Source organism: Cetorhinus maximus, unplaced genomic scaffold (genome assembly GCF_964194155.1).
Source record: "Cetorhinus maximus unplaced genomic scaffold, sCetMax3.hap1.1 HAP1_SCAFFOLD_323, whole genome shotgun sequence".
Classification (NCBI taxonomy): Eukaryota; Metazoa; Chordata; class Chondrichthyes; order Lamniformes; family Cetorhinidae; genus Cetorhinus; species Cetorhinus maximus.
The window spans coordinates 345,871-365,045 of NW_027596273.1; the positions used below are offsets into that span (position 1 = coordinate 345,871).

The window sequence follows — 19,175 nt, forward strand, 5'->3', positions numbered from 1 at the left end:
CAGGAATCGGTCTGGTAAATGATTGATATCAGTGATTTCAAAGCTTCACCAATATCAATGCTGATTGATAAAACTTTTATTGATGTGCCTGTAAAATGTTTCACTATTTTGTTTCATGATGAAACTAATTTGTTCAATTTGATTTCATAATGAAGCTGCCTCTATGAAAAATGTGCAAGTCAGTAAGGATTAATCACCCTTTTTTAATTGAAGATGTTAATTGGAGATAGAACCTAAGACGGGAGTTGAGGAGAATTTTTTTCACCGAGGGTGTTGGGAGTCTGGAACTCTCTGCCTAAAAGGATGGTTGAGTCAGAAACTCTCGTAATATTTGAGAAGTATTTAGATATTCACTTATGTTGTGTTGTGTTGCTATGGGCCAAGTGCTGGAAAAAAGGGATTAGTGCAGTCAGATCTTTGTTGACTTGCGTGGACACGATGCGCCAAATGGCCTCCTTCTGTGCTGTCGACGTCTATGAGACTATCACCTTACAGACACCAAATGTAGATTTGCAAAGGTCAATTTAGGATGAAGTAAAAGTTCATTTTATATTTTCTAAAAGGTTCCTGTAGAGAGCTCTTGTATTAAGGGGAGAGATCACAGATGGTGCTTTTAAAAAGGGACACTGCAGCCCCAAAAATCAGTGGCAAATCCAGTCTGTTAAACTCCATCCAGTTACAGGGATTGTTAACATTAGCAGAAACAAATCAAATATTGTCAGACGAGCAATCCTTGATGTGATTAACAGCAAAAGTAACAACAGAATCCAGCCCCTGCAGTCACTTGTGAACTTGCTGATGTCTCAGCAGGTCTCGTGACTGAGCAAATCCCTTTCCACACAGGGAGCAAGTGAAAGGCTTCTCTCCAGTGTGAGTGTTTTGGTGTATCAGCAGGTTGGAGGATGTGGTAAATCCCTTCCCACACACTAAACAGGTAAACGGTTTCTCCCCAGTGTGAACTCGCTGGTGTGAAATGAGATCGTTCGACTGTCTAAAATGCTTTCCACAGTCAGTGCAGCTGAATGGCTTCTCCCCAGTGTGAACTCGCTGGTGTACAATGAGATGGCCTGACTGCCTGAAACTCTTCCCACAGGAAGTGCAGCTGAATGGCTTCTCCTCAGAGTGAATTCGCTGGTGAGTCACCAGGTTGGATGACTTTGTGAATCCCTTCCCACACATGGAGCAGGTGAACGGCCACTCCCCAGTGTGAACTTGCTGGTGTGCAATCAGGCTGGATGAAGACCTGAACCTCTTTCCACAGGAAGTGCAGCTGAACGGCCTCTCCTCAGTGTGAGCTCGCTGGTGTGACATGAGGTTGGTTGTCTGAGTAAATCCCTTCCCACACACGGAACAGATGAATGGCCTCTCCCCAGTGTGACCACGTCGATGGTTTTCCAGCAGGGATGGATAATTGAATTCCTTCCCACAGTCCTCACATTTCCATGGTTTCTCCATTGTGCTGGTGTCCTTGTGTCTCTCCAGGTTGGATGATCAGTTGAAGCCTGATCCACACACAGAACATGTATACAGTTTCTTCCTGCTATGAATGGTGTGGTGTTTTTCTAAGACTGTGTAACTGGTTAAAGCTCTGTCAGTTCACTGGAACATAGTCTCTCGGTTTGTGTCTCTTGGTGATTTTCCTGCTGTTTGAAATCAATTCTCTCAGACAGAACAGAGAATCATTTCTCCTTCCACATTCAAAGGATAATGAATCAAATGACTTAACCAGATCTTGACATAAAGTTTCGTTTGAGCTTCTGTAGATCCTCCTTCCTAATATCTGTAAAAAGAGATTACAAATGCTATCACTGTCAGTACAGGGGAGAAATTGGGAACAGGCAATTCTCGTTTCTAAAAAATACATTTTTTCCTCTCTTGTTCCCCCAAAGCTGTAAATCCCCGTCCCACACACTCTCCCTCCTCCCTGGGCTGAAATCCAAACCCATCTCACCATCTCCACCATCTCTTTCCTCCACTCCCAGTTTTCTCCCTCCCTCTCCTCTGCCTGGGTTCAGTTCTCCAGCTCCTGTCTGCAGACTGACAATAAAATCAATGAGTCTTATTGGGGGTTTGGGGCCTCCAGCGGGTGTTTCTGAATCCTCCCCGCCCACCTCCCAGGGTTTCCTTCCTTCCCACAGATCAGATTCCTCATTGATTTGAGCCCAAAGTGTAACCTCTTATTTATTGTCCCCCCCCTCCCCCATCCTCTGATGTGAACCATCCTCCACTCGCTGACCCAGGATGGCGGCCGTTAACCTGGGCCTGTTCCCGGGAGGGAGAAGCCCCGCAGCTGCAAACCAGGAGCTGACAATTATTCCTCAGGGTTTGCGGATCCACAAAGTGTTTCCAAATCCTCCCCGTCCAGCCGCCGGCTCCATCGATCCCTCCCCCCCCCCGGGCCTGTCACCGCGGGGTAAACACGGGGCCTGGGGCCTACCCCAGAAGTTGATCCAGTTCCCAATCCAGCCGCGGTTTCCATTCCTACCCTGTGCTCACAATCTCCTCCCGCCTCCCGAACCGTCCGCTCCTCCTCACTTTGTCACCATGACTGACACTGAGCATGCTCAGAGCGCACACGCACACTGCACCTGCGCACTGGACTCCTATAGTCATTGATAGGGGACTTTCCGCAGCGCGGGGCGTTCTGGGTAGATAATCCGCCATTCAATTGGCAGTACATATTTCAATATATCGGCTTCCCAATCGAGTTCGGGACCCGGGGCGCAACACACAAAATATGTACTTAAAGTGTGTAGATACCCAAATGTCTGGACCTTCCTCCCTGATGCAATCTGTGCAATTCTCCCCCACCTCCAAATGAAATTTCATATTGGAAAAATGTCGAAGGTTGAAATTCACAAAGATCAGTGCTGGTACAAACTCGTGGAAACAACCTGCTGAGTTTCCATCACTTTTTTTTTAAATTTCCGATCTCCAGTATCCACAGTGTTTTGCTTTTGTTTCACTGCTGGTACCTCTGTAAAGAAATACAAGCTGAAAAGCTCAGATGGGGTAGATGGAATGGAATGTGTCTTTTTTGAAATATAAACACCAGCAGATTAGTCGAACAGAATGCACTGTTTCTGGACTCCATATTCTCCGTAATTCAATGTGATCTCCTATTTGCTCCTGATCACCATGTTGCACATCCACCACTTGCACTGCACATGCTCAGAGAACAACCTGAGTAATCGCACTGGGCTCCTGTAGTCATTGATGGGGCACATTCTGGCACATGGAAAACTATGGATCGTAACAGTGTCAGTTAAAGTCCAATTAGTGAAAAAAATTTTATCACCACATCGAGACTGGACCTGTTTCTGTAATGTTATTACAAGGGATAGCGATTAATTAATGCTCGAGTCCATACAGGAGGTGATTTAATACTTGAGCCCACAAAAGCCCCCACCCCTACCATAAACTCTGTTCCTCATCACCGACTCCAGCCCCCTCCCTTACCACAGTCTGAGGTTGAAGCAGACTAATAGCAACCTTAGTTTCCTATTTGAGCCTGAGCTGAGGGCTAAGCTACTGACAACGTGTCTTCTCCATCACTAAGATCACCTCCTTCCCCCTCTGTAATATCGGTTGTCCCCATCCTGCTGAAGCCCATTTCCTGCTGAAATCCTCATCCATGCCTTTGTTGCCTCCAGATTCGACTATTCCAATGCTCTCGTGGCTGGTGTCCCATCTTCCACCCTCCATAAAGGAATGCTCGTTCAAAACTTTTCTGTGGACAGCAGTTTAGTGGGAATAGGGTCAATAGAGCAGAAGGTGGGTCTCATGGACAAGATGAGTTCTTGAGAGGATAAGGGGGGATCGGAGAGAAACTAAAGAAAGATGAGTTCAGAGCTAGAGCCGGGCAGATCTTTAGAGGAAGTTGGGCCCGATGGTCAAGTGGAAAGGAGGGAAGCAGCAGAGGCAGCTGGTCAGATTGTCTCAACCTTAGAGACAAGGAAATCTGTGAGCTCCTCACACTTTCTGTTTGAGGTGAGTGTGGAGGAGACAGTGGAGAGGGAAAGCCTTTCAAAAGGAACTAACTTGTGTTAGAGATATTAAAGTGACTCGTCACACTGTGTGTTTAACATAATGCTGATTTATTTTACTTTTACCTAGAATATTAACACCTATTACTGGACTAGGTTTTATTAACATTTGAAGAAACAGATCCCAATGCTATTTTCATTTTGAGACAAGTGAGGGGGAAATATTGGAGAGGTCAATGCAACACGAAGATTGTATTCATTGATCTGGAGAAGGCTTATGACCAGGTGCCCAGGGAAGAAGTCTGGAGATGTGTTAGAATTCATGAAGTCCCTGAGAAGTATGTATGACTATTACAGGACATGACCAAGGAGTTCCAGACAAGAGTAAGAAGCTGTGTGGGAGAGAGTGAGTTTTTCAAAATCAAAGTTGGATTGCACCAAGGATCGACACGGAATCCCTTCCTCTTCCTGATTCGCATGTTGTAACTGTGAGAGGGAGTGAAATTTACAGATGACACTGAGCTATGATGAGAACATGACTGAGTATCTGGGGAACTGGAGAAAAGCACAGGTATGAAGATTAGTTTTTTTTTAATTCTTTCATGAAATGCGGAGTCACTGATAAGACCAGCATTTGTTGCCCATCCCTAACTGCCCTTGAACTGACTGACTTGTTAGGCCATTGCTGGGGGCAGTTAAGAGTCAACTACATTGCTGTGGGTCTGGAGTCACGTGTAGGCCAGACTGGATGAGGATGGCCGATTTCGTTCCCTAAAAGGAAGAAAATCCTTCCTTCACTAGTGAACCAAAGACCCAATTCATGGACTGTCGGTTTGAGCCTATGGAAGAGAATCAGAGTGAAGGTGAAGAGATTAGGGGTGATGCTTGGAGAATGTGAGTAGCTTCAAGTACCTGGGGCCAGCGATGGCAGAAGATGGAAGTATGAAAATTAAGAAACAGATTAGCTTTGGTTGGAGTAATTGGAAGAAGTGCAGTGCAATGTGATGTGATCGAAAAGTGTCACTGAAATTGAAAAGGAAGAATCTACAGGACAGTTGTGAGACCGGCCTTGTTGTACAGAGCAGAAACTTGGGCAGTATCAAGAAGAGAGGAACAATGACTGGATACAATGAGATACAGATGCTGAGATGGATGTGTGGAGTGACAAGAAAGGACAAGATCAGGAACCAGTATATCAGGGGGTCAGTGAAGATTGTGGAAACATCGAAGAAAGTAGCTGAGAAGAGATTGAAATGGTCTGGTCATCCATTGTGGAGAGAGGGAGGAAATGTGGTGAGGTGAGTGATGGACATGGGACTGTCAGGAAGAAGGAAAAGAGGAATGTCTAAGGGCCAGATGGAAAGATGTGGTGGCCAGAGACAGAAATGCAGTGGGATTGGAAGAGGAATGTGTGAGTGACAGGAGGAGATGGAAAAGGTGATCAAGCAGCATTGTGGTGACCCCAAGTAAAATGGGACGAAGATGAAGAAGAAAAAAACAGATCTCAATGAACATGGTTCAGTCCTGGGTGTGGTTAACAGCAAAATCGAATCACGGGAGTTACTTATGAACTCGCTGGTGTTTAAGCAGGTTGGATGACCGAGTGAATCTCTTCCCACAGTCCGAGCAGGTGAACAGTCTCTCCCCAGTGTGAATTAGCTGGTGTACAGTGAGGTTAGATGATGTCTTGAACCCAGACCCACAGTGAGAGCACCTGAACGGTCTTTCATCGGTGTGAACATGTTGATGGGATATCAGTTCCCCAGAACTTTTAAAGCACTTCCCACAGTCTGGGCATTGAAAAGGTCTCTCATCAGTGTGAACTCGTTGGTGTATCAGCAAGTCGGGTGACCGAGTGAAGCCATCTCCACACTCTGAGCAGGTGAATGGTCTCTCCCCAGTGTGAGTGAGTTTATGTAAATGCCGGACTGAGTGAATCCCTTCCCACATATGGAGCAAGTGAATGGTCTTTCTCCAGTGTGAACTCGCTGGTGTATCAGCAAGCTGGATGACCGAGTAAATCCTGCCCCACACTCAGAGCAGGTGAACGGTCTTTCTTCAGTGTGAACTCGCTGGTGTCTCAGCAGGTGGGATGACTGAGTGAATCTCTTCCCACAGTCAAAGCAGATGAATGGTCTCTCCCCAGTGTGAACTCTCTGGTGATTCAGCAAGATAGATGAATGGGTAAATCCCTTCCCACAATCCCCACATTTCCATGGCTTCTCCCCGTTGTGATTGCATTTGTGTTTCGAGAGGCCAGATGTCCGGCTGAAGCCTCGTCCACACACAGAACACGTATACGGTTTCTCCTCATTGTGAACGGTGCTTTTTCCTTCCATGTTCAAAATCTAATGATATTCATGTTACGGTAAATTGGGTAACTCTGTCAGATTCTGATGTGATGTTTGGTTTCAGTTTCACGGCTGCAAATCCTCTCCTTCTAAAAACCTGTCAAATTGATTTAAACCAGAAAACAGGCAGTGAGAGAGAACCCACAAAAACGCAAAGGCACCAGAAAAGTGACCATGACCAAGAGGGAGAGAGAGAAAGAGCGAGAGAGAGAGAGAACTGCCTTCTTAAAGTGCTACTGTCCATGCGATGTAGGTACACCCACAGTGCTGTTAGGGAGGGAGTGCCAGGATTTTGACCCGGTGACAGTAAAGGAACAGTGATACATTTTCAAGTCAGAATGCTGAGTGGCTTGAAGGGGAATTTCCAGGTGGTGGTATTTCCATGCATTTGCTGTACTTGTCTTTTTAGATGGTAGCGGTCGTGGGTTTGGAAGATGCTAAGAGTCTTGGTGAGTTCCTGCAGTGAATCTTGTAGATAGAACACACTGCTGTCACTGTGCATCAGTAGTGGAGGGAGTGAGTGTTTGTAGATGGGTGTCATCAAGCGGGCTGCTTTGTCCTGGATGGCATCAAGCTTCTTGAGTGTTGTTGGAGCTGCACTCATCCAGGAAAATAGGGAGTATTCCATCACAATCTTGACTTGTACCTTGTAGATGGTGGACAAGCTTTGGGGAGTCAGGAAGTGAGTTACTCCTCGCATGATTCCTAACCTCTGACCTGCTCTTGTAGCCACAGTATTGATAAGGCTAATCCAGTTCAGTTTCTGGTCAATAGTAACCCCCAGGATTTAAATGGTGGGGGTTTCCGCAATGGTAATGCCATTGAATGTCAAGGGCTAATGGAGAGATTCTATATTATTGGAGAGGGTCATTGCCTGGCACTTGCATGGTGCGAGTGTTTCTTGCCACTTTTCAGCCCAAGCCTGAATATTGTCCAGGTCTGCAGCATTTGGACATGGACTGCTTCAGTATCTGAGGAGTCACGAATGGTGCTGAACATTGTGCAATCATCAGCGAACATCCCCACTTCTCACCTTATGTTGGAAGGAAGGTCATTGAAGAAGCAGCTGAAGATGGTTGGGCTGAGGACACTACCCTGAGGAACTCCTGGAGTGATGCCCTGGAGTTGAGATAACTGACCTCCAACAACCACAACCATCTTCCTTTGTGCTAGGTATGAGTCCAACCAGTGGAGAGTTTTCCCCCTGATTCACACTGACTTCAATTTTGCTAGAGCTCCTTGATGCCGCAGTCAATCAGTTGCTGCCTTGATATCAAGGGCAGTCACTCTCACCCCACCTCTGGAGTTGCTGGAGCTATGTTAAAGGTGCTTTATAAATACAACAAATTGTTGTTGACTTGGACCTATATCACCATTCCTTCATCATTGCTGTATGAAAATCCTGTAACTCCTTATCTAACTGCATTGTAGGAGCAGCTTCACCACATGGACTGCAGCGGTTCAGGAAAGTCAAACATCATCTTCTCCACAGGTAACTGGGAATAGGTAATAAACACTGCTGGTCTTGTTAGTGATGCCCAAATCCCAAGAATAAATTTTAAAAACATGCATATGTCAAATAGATCAAAAGCATCAAAAGAAATCCTTGTTCCTAAAACAGTTACATTGCCTGGACAGTGTCTGTTTATTAACCTGGTCTCACCTAGTATCTACCTCCCTCGACAATTTCACATCGGAAATTGCTGGGCCCAACTGGGTTCCAAAGTCCTCGGGGTTAAACCCAGCAGCTTCTCCTCCGTCTCCACTCCAGCTCAAACTGATACAACAAAGGCTTTCAAAGGGAATTGAATAAGCACCTAGAAAGAGAAAATTGCTGGGCTACGAGGAAAGGGGAGGAGGGTGGGACTAGCTGATTTGTCCTTGAGAGCGCCAGCATGGGAATGATGAGCTAAATGGCCTCTGTCTGTATTATAATCATTCTATGACTGCATAAAAAATACCTACACTGGGGGCCAGGGACCAACCTCTACAACCAACACCCACCCTGATGCAAATCAGTTTTTAATTGGTCCATCTCTGTTTCTCGATTCAGTTCAGAGATAAACACCTGTAACAAAAAAAAGCAAAATACTGCAGTTGCTGGAAATCTGATATAAAAAGAGCAAGTGCTGGAAATACTCAGCAGGTCAGACAGTAACTGTGGAGAGAGGAAGAGAGTTAACATTTCAGGATGTGCAGAATCAATTCCAGGGAATAAAAATGGAGCAGAATTTGATGGTCAATATGAGCTCATGAGCAGAAAAGAAACGATCTTTAGTGCAGGAAAAGCAATTCCTGACCATTGGAAGATAAAGCTGGTAAATCAGTATTGGATAGCCAGGGGATGAGTAACGGTGGAAACCTCATTTAGACACATTTGGAAGAAATAACAGTAATATACCAAACATGGTTAAAATACATCCAATATTAGAGGCAGAGGAAGTTAGACAATGGCATAGAGGTGGTCAGGGAAGGCAGAGTGAAACAGAGTAACGGATAGACATGGATTCAGAACCACAGTAAAGGAGCCACACCAGCCCCAGAGCCATGGAACCAGAGCACAGCACTAAAAACTCTAAATGGTAGATGAATGTTCAATAATACTCACTTCTGAAACAATTTCACTGTTTTCAAAATTTTAATCTGCTGGAGCCTGCAGTTGAAAAGATAGCAGAAACACTGGAGTTAGAGAAAAATCTCATAATTTTCAAATCTTCTAACTCCCTGTAACAGAGATGACAAAAGCAATAAATGTCAGTTCAGGATATAAGTTTAGAAGAGACAAATATTTCTCTTGGTTTCAGTTTGCTGTGTGTAAATCCTCTCATTCTAACCCCCTGTTAAAGAGATTTCCAAAATCCATCACCGTCAGTCCAGGATAGAAATTCACAACATTCTCTCCACCTGCTGCCTGTCCCAGGATTACTTAAGCACTAGTTAAACAACACCTAGAATATTGTGAACAATTTTGGTCCCCTTATCTCAGGAAAGATATAGTGGCATTGGAGGCAGTCCAGAGAATGTTCACGAGGTTGATCCAGGTATGGAGGGATTTTCTTATATGGAGAGGTTGAGTAAGTTGGGTCTGTAATCATTGGATTTTGGAAGAATGAGAAGTGACCTAATTGAAACATACAAGATTCTTCGGGGGTTTGACATGCTGAGATGCTCTCCCCTTGTAGGCGAGTCCAGGACCAGATGGCATAATCTCAGAGTAAGGGGTCGCCCATTTAAAACAGAGATGAGGAGGAATTTCTTCTCTAAGAGAGTAGTCAATCTGTGGAACTCTTTATCACAGAGGGCTGTAGATGCTGGATCGCTAAATATATTGAAGGCTTAGATTTTTAATCAGTAAGGGAATCAAGGGTTATGGGGAAAAGGCAGGAAAGTGGAGTTGAGGATTGTCAGATCAGTCATGATCTCATTGAATGGCCTACTTCTGCTCCTACATCTTATGGGACATATGTGCATTGGAAGCAGTTCAGAGAAGGTTCACTCGGCTGATTCATGGGATTAGGGAGTTTATTTTCAATGCAAACGTTAAGCAGTTTGAATTTATCCTCATTGGGGATTAGAAGAATGAGAGGTGACCTTATTTAAACCTGTAAGATTCAGGGGTCTTGACAGGATAGATCAGGGAGGACGTTTCCACTCAAAGAGGATTCTAGAATTAATGGGCCAGTTTAAAAATAAGGGGTCTCTCCTCTCAGGCTGAGATGAGGAGGAACCTCTTCTCTCAGAGTGTTGCTAATCTTTGGAATTTTCTTCCCCAGAGAGCAATGGAGGCTGGCTCATTGCATATATTCAAAGTTGAGTTAGATAGATTTTTAATCTACAAGGGAGTTATAGGGGGCAGGCAGCAAAGTGGAGTTAAGGTCACAATCAGATTAGCCATGTTCTTATTGATGGCAGAGCAGGCTCGGTGGCCCACTCCTATTTCTGATGTTCTTAGGGTGGCCGCGCAAACGCCCTGCAGCACCTTGACCCTCTAAAGATGGTGGCAATTAACTCGGGCCTGTCACCAGCTCTTGTGCGCAGAGAGAATGAAATCGATGAGTCAATTATTTTTTTTCTCCTGGTCACGGGGACCCTGAAGCCCCGCCCCGCCCCGCCCCGCCCCGCCCCTCTGTTGCATCACCAACACAGCCGCGCATGCGCTCCGTTCCCCGGTGGCCATTAAACTGGGCCTCTTCCTGGGAAAAAGCCCCAGAGCTGTAAACGCAGGACCCGTAGAGTTTTATTCAGGCCTTGCGGCCTACACCAGGTCTTTCTGAAGCCTCCTCTTCCTCCCCACCCCGACTCCCGGCTCCATCCCTCCCTCCCTCCCTCCCTCCACCTCAACCACTCTCACCCGCTGCAAAAAGCGTCTCCCGCAATCACAAGGCTCTAACCAAAGTGACACTGCGCATGCTCTGGACACCGTCCAATATTGCTCCTGTGCACTGGGCTCCTGTAGAGGGAATAGGGCACATTCACATTCGCAGGGGATGTTGGGTAACAAGAGCGCCATTGATACTCCAGACAGAGAAGAGCAAATAATTCTGTTACCAACTGAGATAAATTGATTTAAAAATCACATAAATTCTTGTTAATGCCGTGTTTCATTTCTCGAAGTGATTCAAACCGCTGCTCTCCTGTGTTTTAAAAACTTTTCTGACTCTATCTCTTCCTCTGAAGGTGTTGATTCAGGCTGGCTGCAATCGCACAGTAGCTGCTTCCTCTCTCTTGATCTCGCTATCCCCTGATACTGAATATTCACAGTTTTATAGAATGATACAACACAGATGGAAACCATTCGGCCCATCATGCCTGTGCTGACTCTTTGGAAGATCTATCCAATTAATTCCTCAGACCTGTTGGCACTGTCAGAACAATGTATATCTGCTGTAGAGATGGAAGCGGTGAATGGAAAAGGTTTTCCAGTTGGATACTTCTCAGACACACTCACCACTGTGGAAAGATCAATTGTCCAGTTTATTAAGCAGAATTGACTGTTCACTGGTTGGTTAAGCACACAGAGTACTTGGTGGAGTTAAATTCAAAAATTTTACACACCCCCATATACTGCAGTGACATTATTAGTTAAAGGCCAAGGCAAGGGAATATCCTTGGTGTGATAGAGTAAATGAATTGAGATACAAAGCAATGACATTAACATCATAAAACTGAAAAAATTACCAATTGGTTGGAATGTTGCAGTATGAAGGAACTCCACATACTTGTCAGGTGAAAGAGGCCATATACAATGGACCTATTAAAGCCACACCACTGTTAGACTCCACTGGGGTTTATGTGGATGAGTCTTGGTTTTATGAACAGGGACCATATTAGACTGGTACTACATCTTTGATTCCCCATGACAGCCATAGTATCCTTAGTAAATGCCCACCACAATACTTAGTCCAGAAATCTGAGGTTATTGTGATCAAAGCCCTTCAAACCGTCACTGATTGAATCAGGAACTATTCTGAAACCTCCTTGGGTTGTAACTCCTTCAGGGAAAACCAATTTCTCTGGCAAAAAAAAACACAACAGCAAGGAAACCACTCACCCACCACTCCAAACTCCGAATGATTTGGGATATTGCTGGTCAGTGTCCGGGGCAATTTGCTATTTGTAAGGCGAAGGTACATCAACAGCAGGAGTTAGTGAAGAGGGTAATAACCAGGCAGACTGACTCACTAGGAAAGCTGCTGGGATGTCCTTGGGATCCACCCAAAACTCCATCATTGGCACCGATATAACAGACTCCAGTTAAACCTGATTTTAAAATTTGTCAGGATCCTGACCCTGATGTGACTATAGTCAAAGAGGCCGTACACCATAGGAGACGTTACCTCATCCCTCACAGCAAGTAAGGACTCGCTCATCCGACATGACGAGGTTTTTCTATTACATGGATGGGTCTAATTTTTCTTGAGTCACACCTCAATGGCTCAGAACAGGATTCATTTTATTTATGGGTCAAATTGGGGACATGTTTCTCTTTTTCAAGTCATCGATATGTCACACAATTACTATTGGTGGCAGAGGATGCACCAGGGTGCACCAGGATGTCCATCATAACCGGAACCTGTGTCTCATCTGTGTCCAAATCAATCCAGATCTTCAAAATTTAAGGTTCTGATGGACACATCCTACCTGAATGATGTTCCTGGGAAGCATTGCAGGTTGATTATACAGGTCCATTATGCACATAAAAGGAGGGGATTAGGATATCATGGTAATTATAGATACGTTTACTTGGTGGATTCAAGATTTCTTGGTATGTAATAATGATGCAGTCACTACAGCCAATATCCCATGGGAATAGATCTTTACCAGATGGGGCTTTCTGAAAAGGATAGAGTGATATTGATTCTCATTTCACAGCAGAAGTAATGCAACAGCTCTGTCATCTTATGGGTATGTCACTACATTTCCACATCCTCTACCACCCAAAGTCCGGTGGGATGCTCGAGAGCTTTAATCACTCTGGATAAACAACACTGATAAAAGCTGTCGTGTAGTGAGCCCATTCAACACCTCCAGGGAGAACAACCCCATCCGTAACATTATCTCCTAAATGGGAGATGAAGTAATGTTAAAAAAAACATTGTGAAAAGGGCTAGGAGGCTATTTGGGAAGATCCATATGATGTTCTGGATAATTGGGAGAATAAAATCTTATACTATTTAATTGGAAATGGGGAAGGGAAGCACAATATCCAAGTTACTATGGAGATCAGTGTAAACAGTACAAAATGAAAAGGTCAGATAACTACATGGGGAATAAACGCTTGTGCTTGATTTTAACCAACAGGGACTTGATGTGGATGGTCATCGTGCTGCTGGACTGTGTCCAGGTTGAAGCCCTATGCATTTCCCCCAGATTGTCCTTTCTGAACTCCAGCCAGATGATGCTAAACACTCAATTGAGAAAGACAAAAATCTACAACAATGTGTTTAAACCAAAGTTGATTTATTCCACATTCAAACAGAATATTAAACTCAAGCCCAATGATGGGATTATTACCATCCGAGACAAACCCTGATTCTCACAAGGAACGTGGTTCAATCCTGCCTGAGATTAACAGCAGATTCCAGTCTCCACAGTCAGTTGTGAACTCGCTGGTGAGTCAGCAGAGTGGATAACTGAGCAAATCGTATCCCACACATGAAGCAGATGAACAGACTTTCTTCGGTGTGAGAGTTTTGGTATGTCAGCAGATCATTTTTACTTTTGGTATTGAAATGTTGTCTTATCAGTGTGAATGCGCTGGTGTCTTCACAGATGAGATGAAGTAATGAATCCCTTCTCGCACACAGCGCAGGTGAATGGCCTCTCTCTGGTGTGAACTTGCTGGTGTATCAGGAGATGGGGCGACTCAGAGAATCCCTTCCCAAACTCGGAGCAAGTGAATGGCTTTTTCCAAGTGTGAACCAGCTGGTGTTTCAATAGGTGGGATTAACAAGGAAATCCCTTCCCACAATTGGAGCAGGTGAGCGGCCTCTCCCCGGTATGAACTCGTTGGTGTGTTAGCAGGTTGGACAATTGCGTGAACCCCTACCCGCACTGAGAGCAGCTGAGCGACCTGGAACAGGAATGAATGTGTTGGTGCTTTTTCAGCCCACATGGATGTATAAAGATCTTCTCGCAGCCAGAACATTTGGACTCGCTCGTCGCTGTGAAGTTACAGGTATCTCAACAGGGCAGAGAAATTAAAGAATCCCTTCCCACACTTGGAGCAGGTCAATGGCCTCTACTCAGTGTGTCTGAGTCGATGAGTCTCCAGCTGAAATGAGTAATTAAATACCTCCCCCCCAGTCCCCACATTTATCTGGTTTCTTCTCAGTGTGACTGCATGTGTCTCGACAGGCCAAATGAATGGCTGATGCCTCGTCCACACACAAAGCATGTATATGGTTCATCCTCGCTGTGAACAGTGTTTTTTCCTTCCACATTCAAAGGCTGATATTGTCCGATTATGACTTGATATTTGTTTTGAGCTTCCATCTGCAATCCATCCCTTCTAACACCCTGTAAAATGAATTTAAAAAAGGGCAAAGGGAGTGAGGGAGAACGCACAAAAGCACAGATAGGTGATGAAACTGAACTGAATAAATTTAGTCATTTGTGGAACCAACACGAGGAAAAAGTGACCATGAAAACTGTTGGATTGTAAAACCTAACTAGGTCATTGATGTCCATCAGGGTAGGGAACCTGCCACCCAATATTGACCTAAAATAAGACAGTGGCCTCAGCAGAAGCAGATAGAGAGGTAGAAGTTTTAGGGCTGTGGCGTGGGAATGATACTGAAGGAGAGGGGTCTTATGCATTGACATGTCGACAAGAACTTAGACATGACCTCCTAAAACTGTGACTTCCACCCACTTTAAAGACAATAACAGCAGGTGCATGTGGAAACCTTTATGTTCATTTCAAGTCACACACACCATCCTGACTTGGACATCATTGCTGGGCGAAAATCCTGCAATCCCTTACCTAACAGCATTGTCAAAGTACCTTTAGCACAAGGACTGCTGTGGATAAGAAGGCCCACAATCAGCTTCGTGTGGAGCAGGTTGGATTTCACAGGATGTGGGCATTGCTGGCGAGGCCAGCATTTATTGCCCATCACTAATTGCCCTTGAGAAGGTGGTGGAGAGCCACCTTCTTGAGCTGCTGCAGTCTATGTAGTGTAGGCACACTACACTGCTGCTGGAAAGGAGTTCCAGGATTTTGATCAGCTGATAGTGAAGGAACGGTGATATAGTTCCACGTCAAGATGGTGAGTGGCTTATAGGGAAAATTGCAGGTGGCGGTGTTCCATGAGTCTGCAGGCCTTGTCCTTCTAGGTGATAAAAGTCGTGTGTTTGAAGGTGCTGTCGAACAAAACTTAGCGAGTTGCTGCAGTGCATCTCATAGATGATACACATTGTTGCCACTCTGCAACGGTGGTGGTGGGAGTGGATATTTAAGCTGGTCGGTGGAGTGTCAATCACGCAGGCTGCTCTGTCCTGGATGTTGCCAAGCTTCTCGAGTGTAACTGGAGTTGCACTCATCCGCTATATTTGCTGGCCTTGCTGGCAGAAGCCCACACCACAAGAATTAATTTGAAAAACTAAATGGAAATGAATTAAAAGCCTTTACTGAAATTATTGCTCTGAAGAGAATACTTGTTTACTTTGTAGGGGCTGTGTCTGTTTAGCAACCGAACATCCCAGAGGAATCTATCTCCCCTGGCAGTCCACACATTGGGAATTTTGAGGCTTAACTGGGCTGAAAACTACACAGAAGATTCTCCCCCATCCCCATTCCTTTTGAAACTGATACAACAATAAAGGTCCACTCAGGAGGCCAGGGACAGGCAAGGGCATCCAACTCCAATCCTGAGGCAAATACCGGAAATATTATGTTGTTTAAACAGAATATGTGCAGAGAGAACAGAGAAAGAATTCCATTCTGTTGAGTTTTTGCCAGGATGCAGAAAAACACTTACCTGCAGCTGCTCATTAATGGTGGCCATCCCTCCCACAAATCCCCGCGCCCCAGAAACCGCTCTATCCAACTCGCTCCTTTCCCCAGGCGCTGAGAGTGCGCATGCTCCCCAGGGCCAGCCGCGGGGCATTCTGGGCGGCTCCTTTGTTGTGAGTCGAACTCGGTGGAAACGGGAGAAGAAACCGGGAAGCGGCGGCGAGGAGGGGGGGAGGTGCTGCAGCATCGCTTTAATGGGCAGCCCCGACCCCCAGCCCGGGGAGATCACCGCACGGCCGCCGGGCCCGGCCGCTCTCATTCGGCCTCTGAGAGCCGCACTCGCTGCTCCTGAGGCTGCGCTCGCGCCCCCGCTCAGTTTCTCCATTGAATCCTGTTTCTCTCCTTGTTTCTCCCAACTCAGATTCACCGCCTCATTTTCTTTTCTCCCTCTGCGCCCCTGAACTCCATCTGACAGGGTCATGTTGGAGAGCGGGCATTGACTGTCCTGGGAAACAACAGCAAGAGGAGCTCAGAGGCCGGAGAAGCAAAGGAGCAGCGAGTTCAGTCACCAATCGGGGGGGATTGAGGACTGGACCCTGAGTCAGTCAGTCAGGGGAGTCAGAGTGAACCCCTGGGGTATCAGTCATCTCTGAAAAATTAAATGAATATCTCTTTTACCAATAACACAATTTAACATTTATCAGTTTAATTTTTAAAAATTCTTTGTTATCGCAATCCTAGGACATCGCTGCAGGAATTCCTCAGGACAGTATCCTGGGCCCAACCATCTTCAGCTGCTTTATCAATAACCTTTTTTCCATCATAAGTCAGACTTGGGAATATATTGACATTCCTTCATTGTCGCTGGGTCGAAATCCTGGAACTCCCTTCCTAACAGCGCCGACACCACATGGACTACAGCAGTTCAAGGAGGTGAACAGGAAGATTTGCTGACAGGAAACTCAAACCAAAAATCACGTCAAAATCTGACAGATTCACTCAATACATCAGGTGCTGGATATCATTGAACCTTAAATGTAGAAGGAGAAATGTTTTAACCAATTGCACAGCTTGAAAAAACATCTAATCATTCACAGCGGGGATAAACTGTGTACGAGGTTTGGTCTGACCATCCAACATGGACAGCCACGAGGACACTGGCACCATGGAGAAACCATGGAAATGCGGGGAAACCATGGAAATTCATCAACGCAGTCACACTGGGGAGAGGCCGTTCACCTGCTCCGTGTGTGGGAAGGGATTCACTAGTTCATCCAACCTTCTGAGACACCAGCATATTCACACTGAGCAGAGTTCAGTCATCTGCTCCGTGTGTGGGAAGGCAATCGGCCATTCATCAAACTTTCAGAGGCACCAGCAAACTCACAGTGGAGACAGGCCGTTCACCTGCTCTGTGTGCGGGAAGGGATTCACTCAGTCATCCTACCTGCTGACACACCAACGCATTCACACGAGGGAGAGACCGTTCATCTGCTCCTTGTGTGGAGAGGGATTTAACCGATTATCCAGGCTTCTGAATCACCAGAGAATTCACACTGGGGAGAGCCCATACACCTGCTTTATCTGTGGGAAGGGATTTAATCGGCCTTCCAAACTACTGACACACCAGCGAATTCACACTGGGGAGAGGCCATTCACCTGCTCCATGTGCGGGAAGGGATACACCAATTCATCTGACCTGTTGACACATCAGCGAGTTCACACTGGCGAGAGGCCATTCACATGTTCTGTGTGTGGAAAAGGATTCATTCGGTCATCCCACCTTCTGACACATCAACTTGTTCATACTGATCAGAGACCTTTTAAATGTTCTGAGTGTGAGAAGACCTTTAAAAGTGAAAAGGATCTGCTGACACACCAACGAGTTCACACTGGGGAGAGGGCATTCACCTGCTCTGTGTGTGGGAAGGGATTCACTCAGTCATCCACCCTGCTGACACATCAGCGAGTTCACAAGTGACTATGGGGATTGAAATCTGGTTACTGTTGCTGTTAATCCTGTTCAGGATTGAATTATTTCATTCTGACAGCTGGAGTTTGTTTCTGCTGAAATATAATTGTGCAAAGATGGGTGGCAGCTCAGAAGATGGGACAGAATTTTAAAAAAGAGGATGACTGAAAGATTAATAAAGAGGGAAAAATTCGAATATGAGAGAAAGCTAGTTAGAAATATAAAGTCAGATAGTAAGAGTAAATATTGATATTTAAAAATGAGAAGTGTTAACAAAGTGAAGGTTGCTCCTATAGAAAGTGAATCTGGGGAGTTATTAATGGAAAATAAGGAGATGGCAGATTAATTGAAGAGGTATTTTGCATCGTCTTCACTATAGAGGGTACAAGTAACTTGCCAGAAATGGCTGTAAATCAGGAATTGGAAGGGAGGGAGGAACTCAAGAAAATTACAATCACCAGGGAAGTGGTACTGAGCAAATTGTTGGAGCTGCGGGCTGACAAGTCCCCCTGTCCTGATAGATCCTCGGGTCTTAAAAGAAGTGGCTAGTGAGATGGTTGATGCATTGGTTTTAATTTTCCAAAATTCATTAGATTTGGAGAAGGTTCCGTCAGATAGGAAAAGAGAAAATGTAACTCCTTTATTCAAAAAGGGAGGGAGACAGAGAGTAGAAAACTATAGGCCAGTTAGCTTAACTTCTGTCATAGGGAAAATGTTAGAAGCATTATAACAGGGCACTTAGATAAATTCAAGGTAATCAGGCAGAGTCAACAAGGTTTTGTGAGAGGGAAATCATGTTTAACCAATTTATTTGGGCTCTTTGAAGAAGTAATAGGTGCCGTGGATAAAGGAGAACTGGTGGATGTACTGTACCTATATTTCCAGAAGGCATTTGATAAGGTGCCTCATTAAAGGTTATTGCGGAAAATGAAATCTCATGGTGTAGGGGCTAACATATTGACATGAATAGAAGATTAGCTAGCTAACAGGAAGAAGAGAGTAGGCATAAATGGGTCTTTTTCTGGTTAGCAGGATGTGATGAGTGGTGTGCCACAAGGATCAGTGCTGGGACCTCAACTCTTTACAATTTAATATAAATGATCTGGATGAAGGAACCGATGGTACGGTTGTTAAATTTGCTGATGACACACAGGTAGGAAAATAAATTGTGAAGAGGACATAAGGAGCCTACAAAAGGATCCAAACAAGTTAGGTGAGTGAGCAAAGATCTGGCAAATGGAGTATAATGTGGGAAAATGTGACAATGTCCATTTTGGCAGAAAGAATAAAAAAAGGAGCATACTATTCAAATGGTGAGAGATTACAGAGCTCTGAGATTCAGAAGGATCTGGGTGCCCTGGTGCATGAATCGCAAAATATTAGCATGCAGGTGCAACAAGCAAAACTGA

At 45.1% G+C, this 19,175-nt stretch overlaps 1 protein-coding gene and 2 pseudogenes across 2 annotated transcripts in view; 2 read left to right on the forward strand and 1 right to left on the reverse strand.

The window, feature by feature from the left end:
* LOC144673274 (uncharacterized) overlaps positions 1-19,175 on the forward strand; it is a 159,666-nt pseudogene that overhangs the window by 138,339 nt on the left and 2,152 nt on the right. The window lies entirely within an intron of this gene.
* LOC144673284 (uncharacterized) overlaps positions 1-19,175 on the forward strand; it is a 150,190-nt gene that overhangs the window by 44,014 nt on the left and 87,001 nt on the right. The window contains 1 exon segment of the mRNA XM_078535201.1: positions 17,184-17,735. Coding sequence (XP_078391327.1) covers positions 17,184-17,735 — 552 coding nt within the window.
* Positions 780-10,740, reverse strand: LOC144673264 (uncharacterized; annotated as a pseudogene).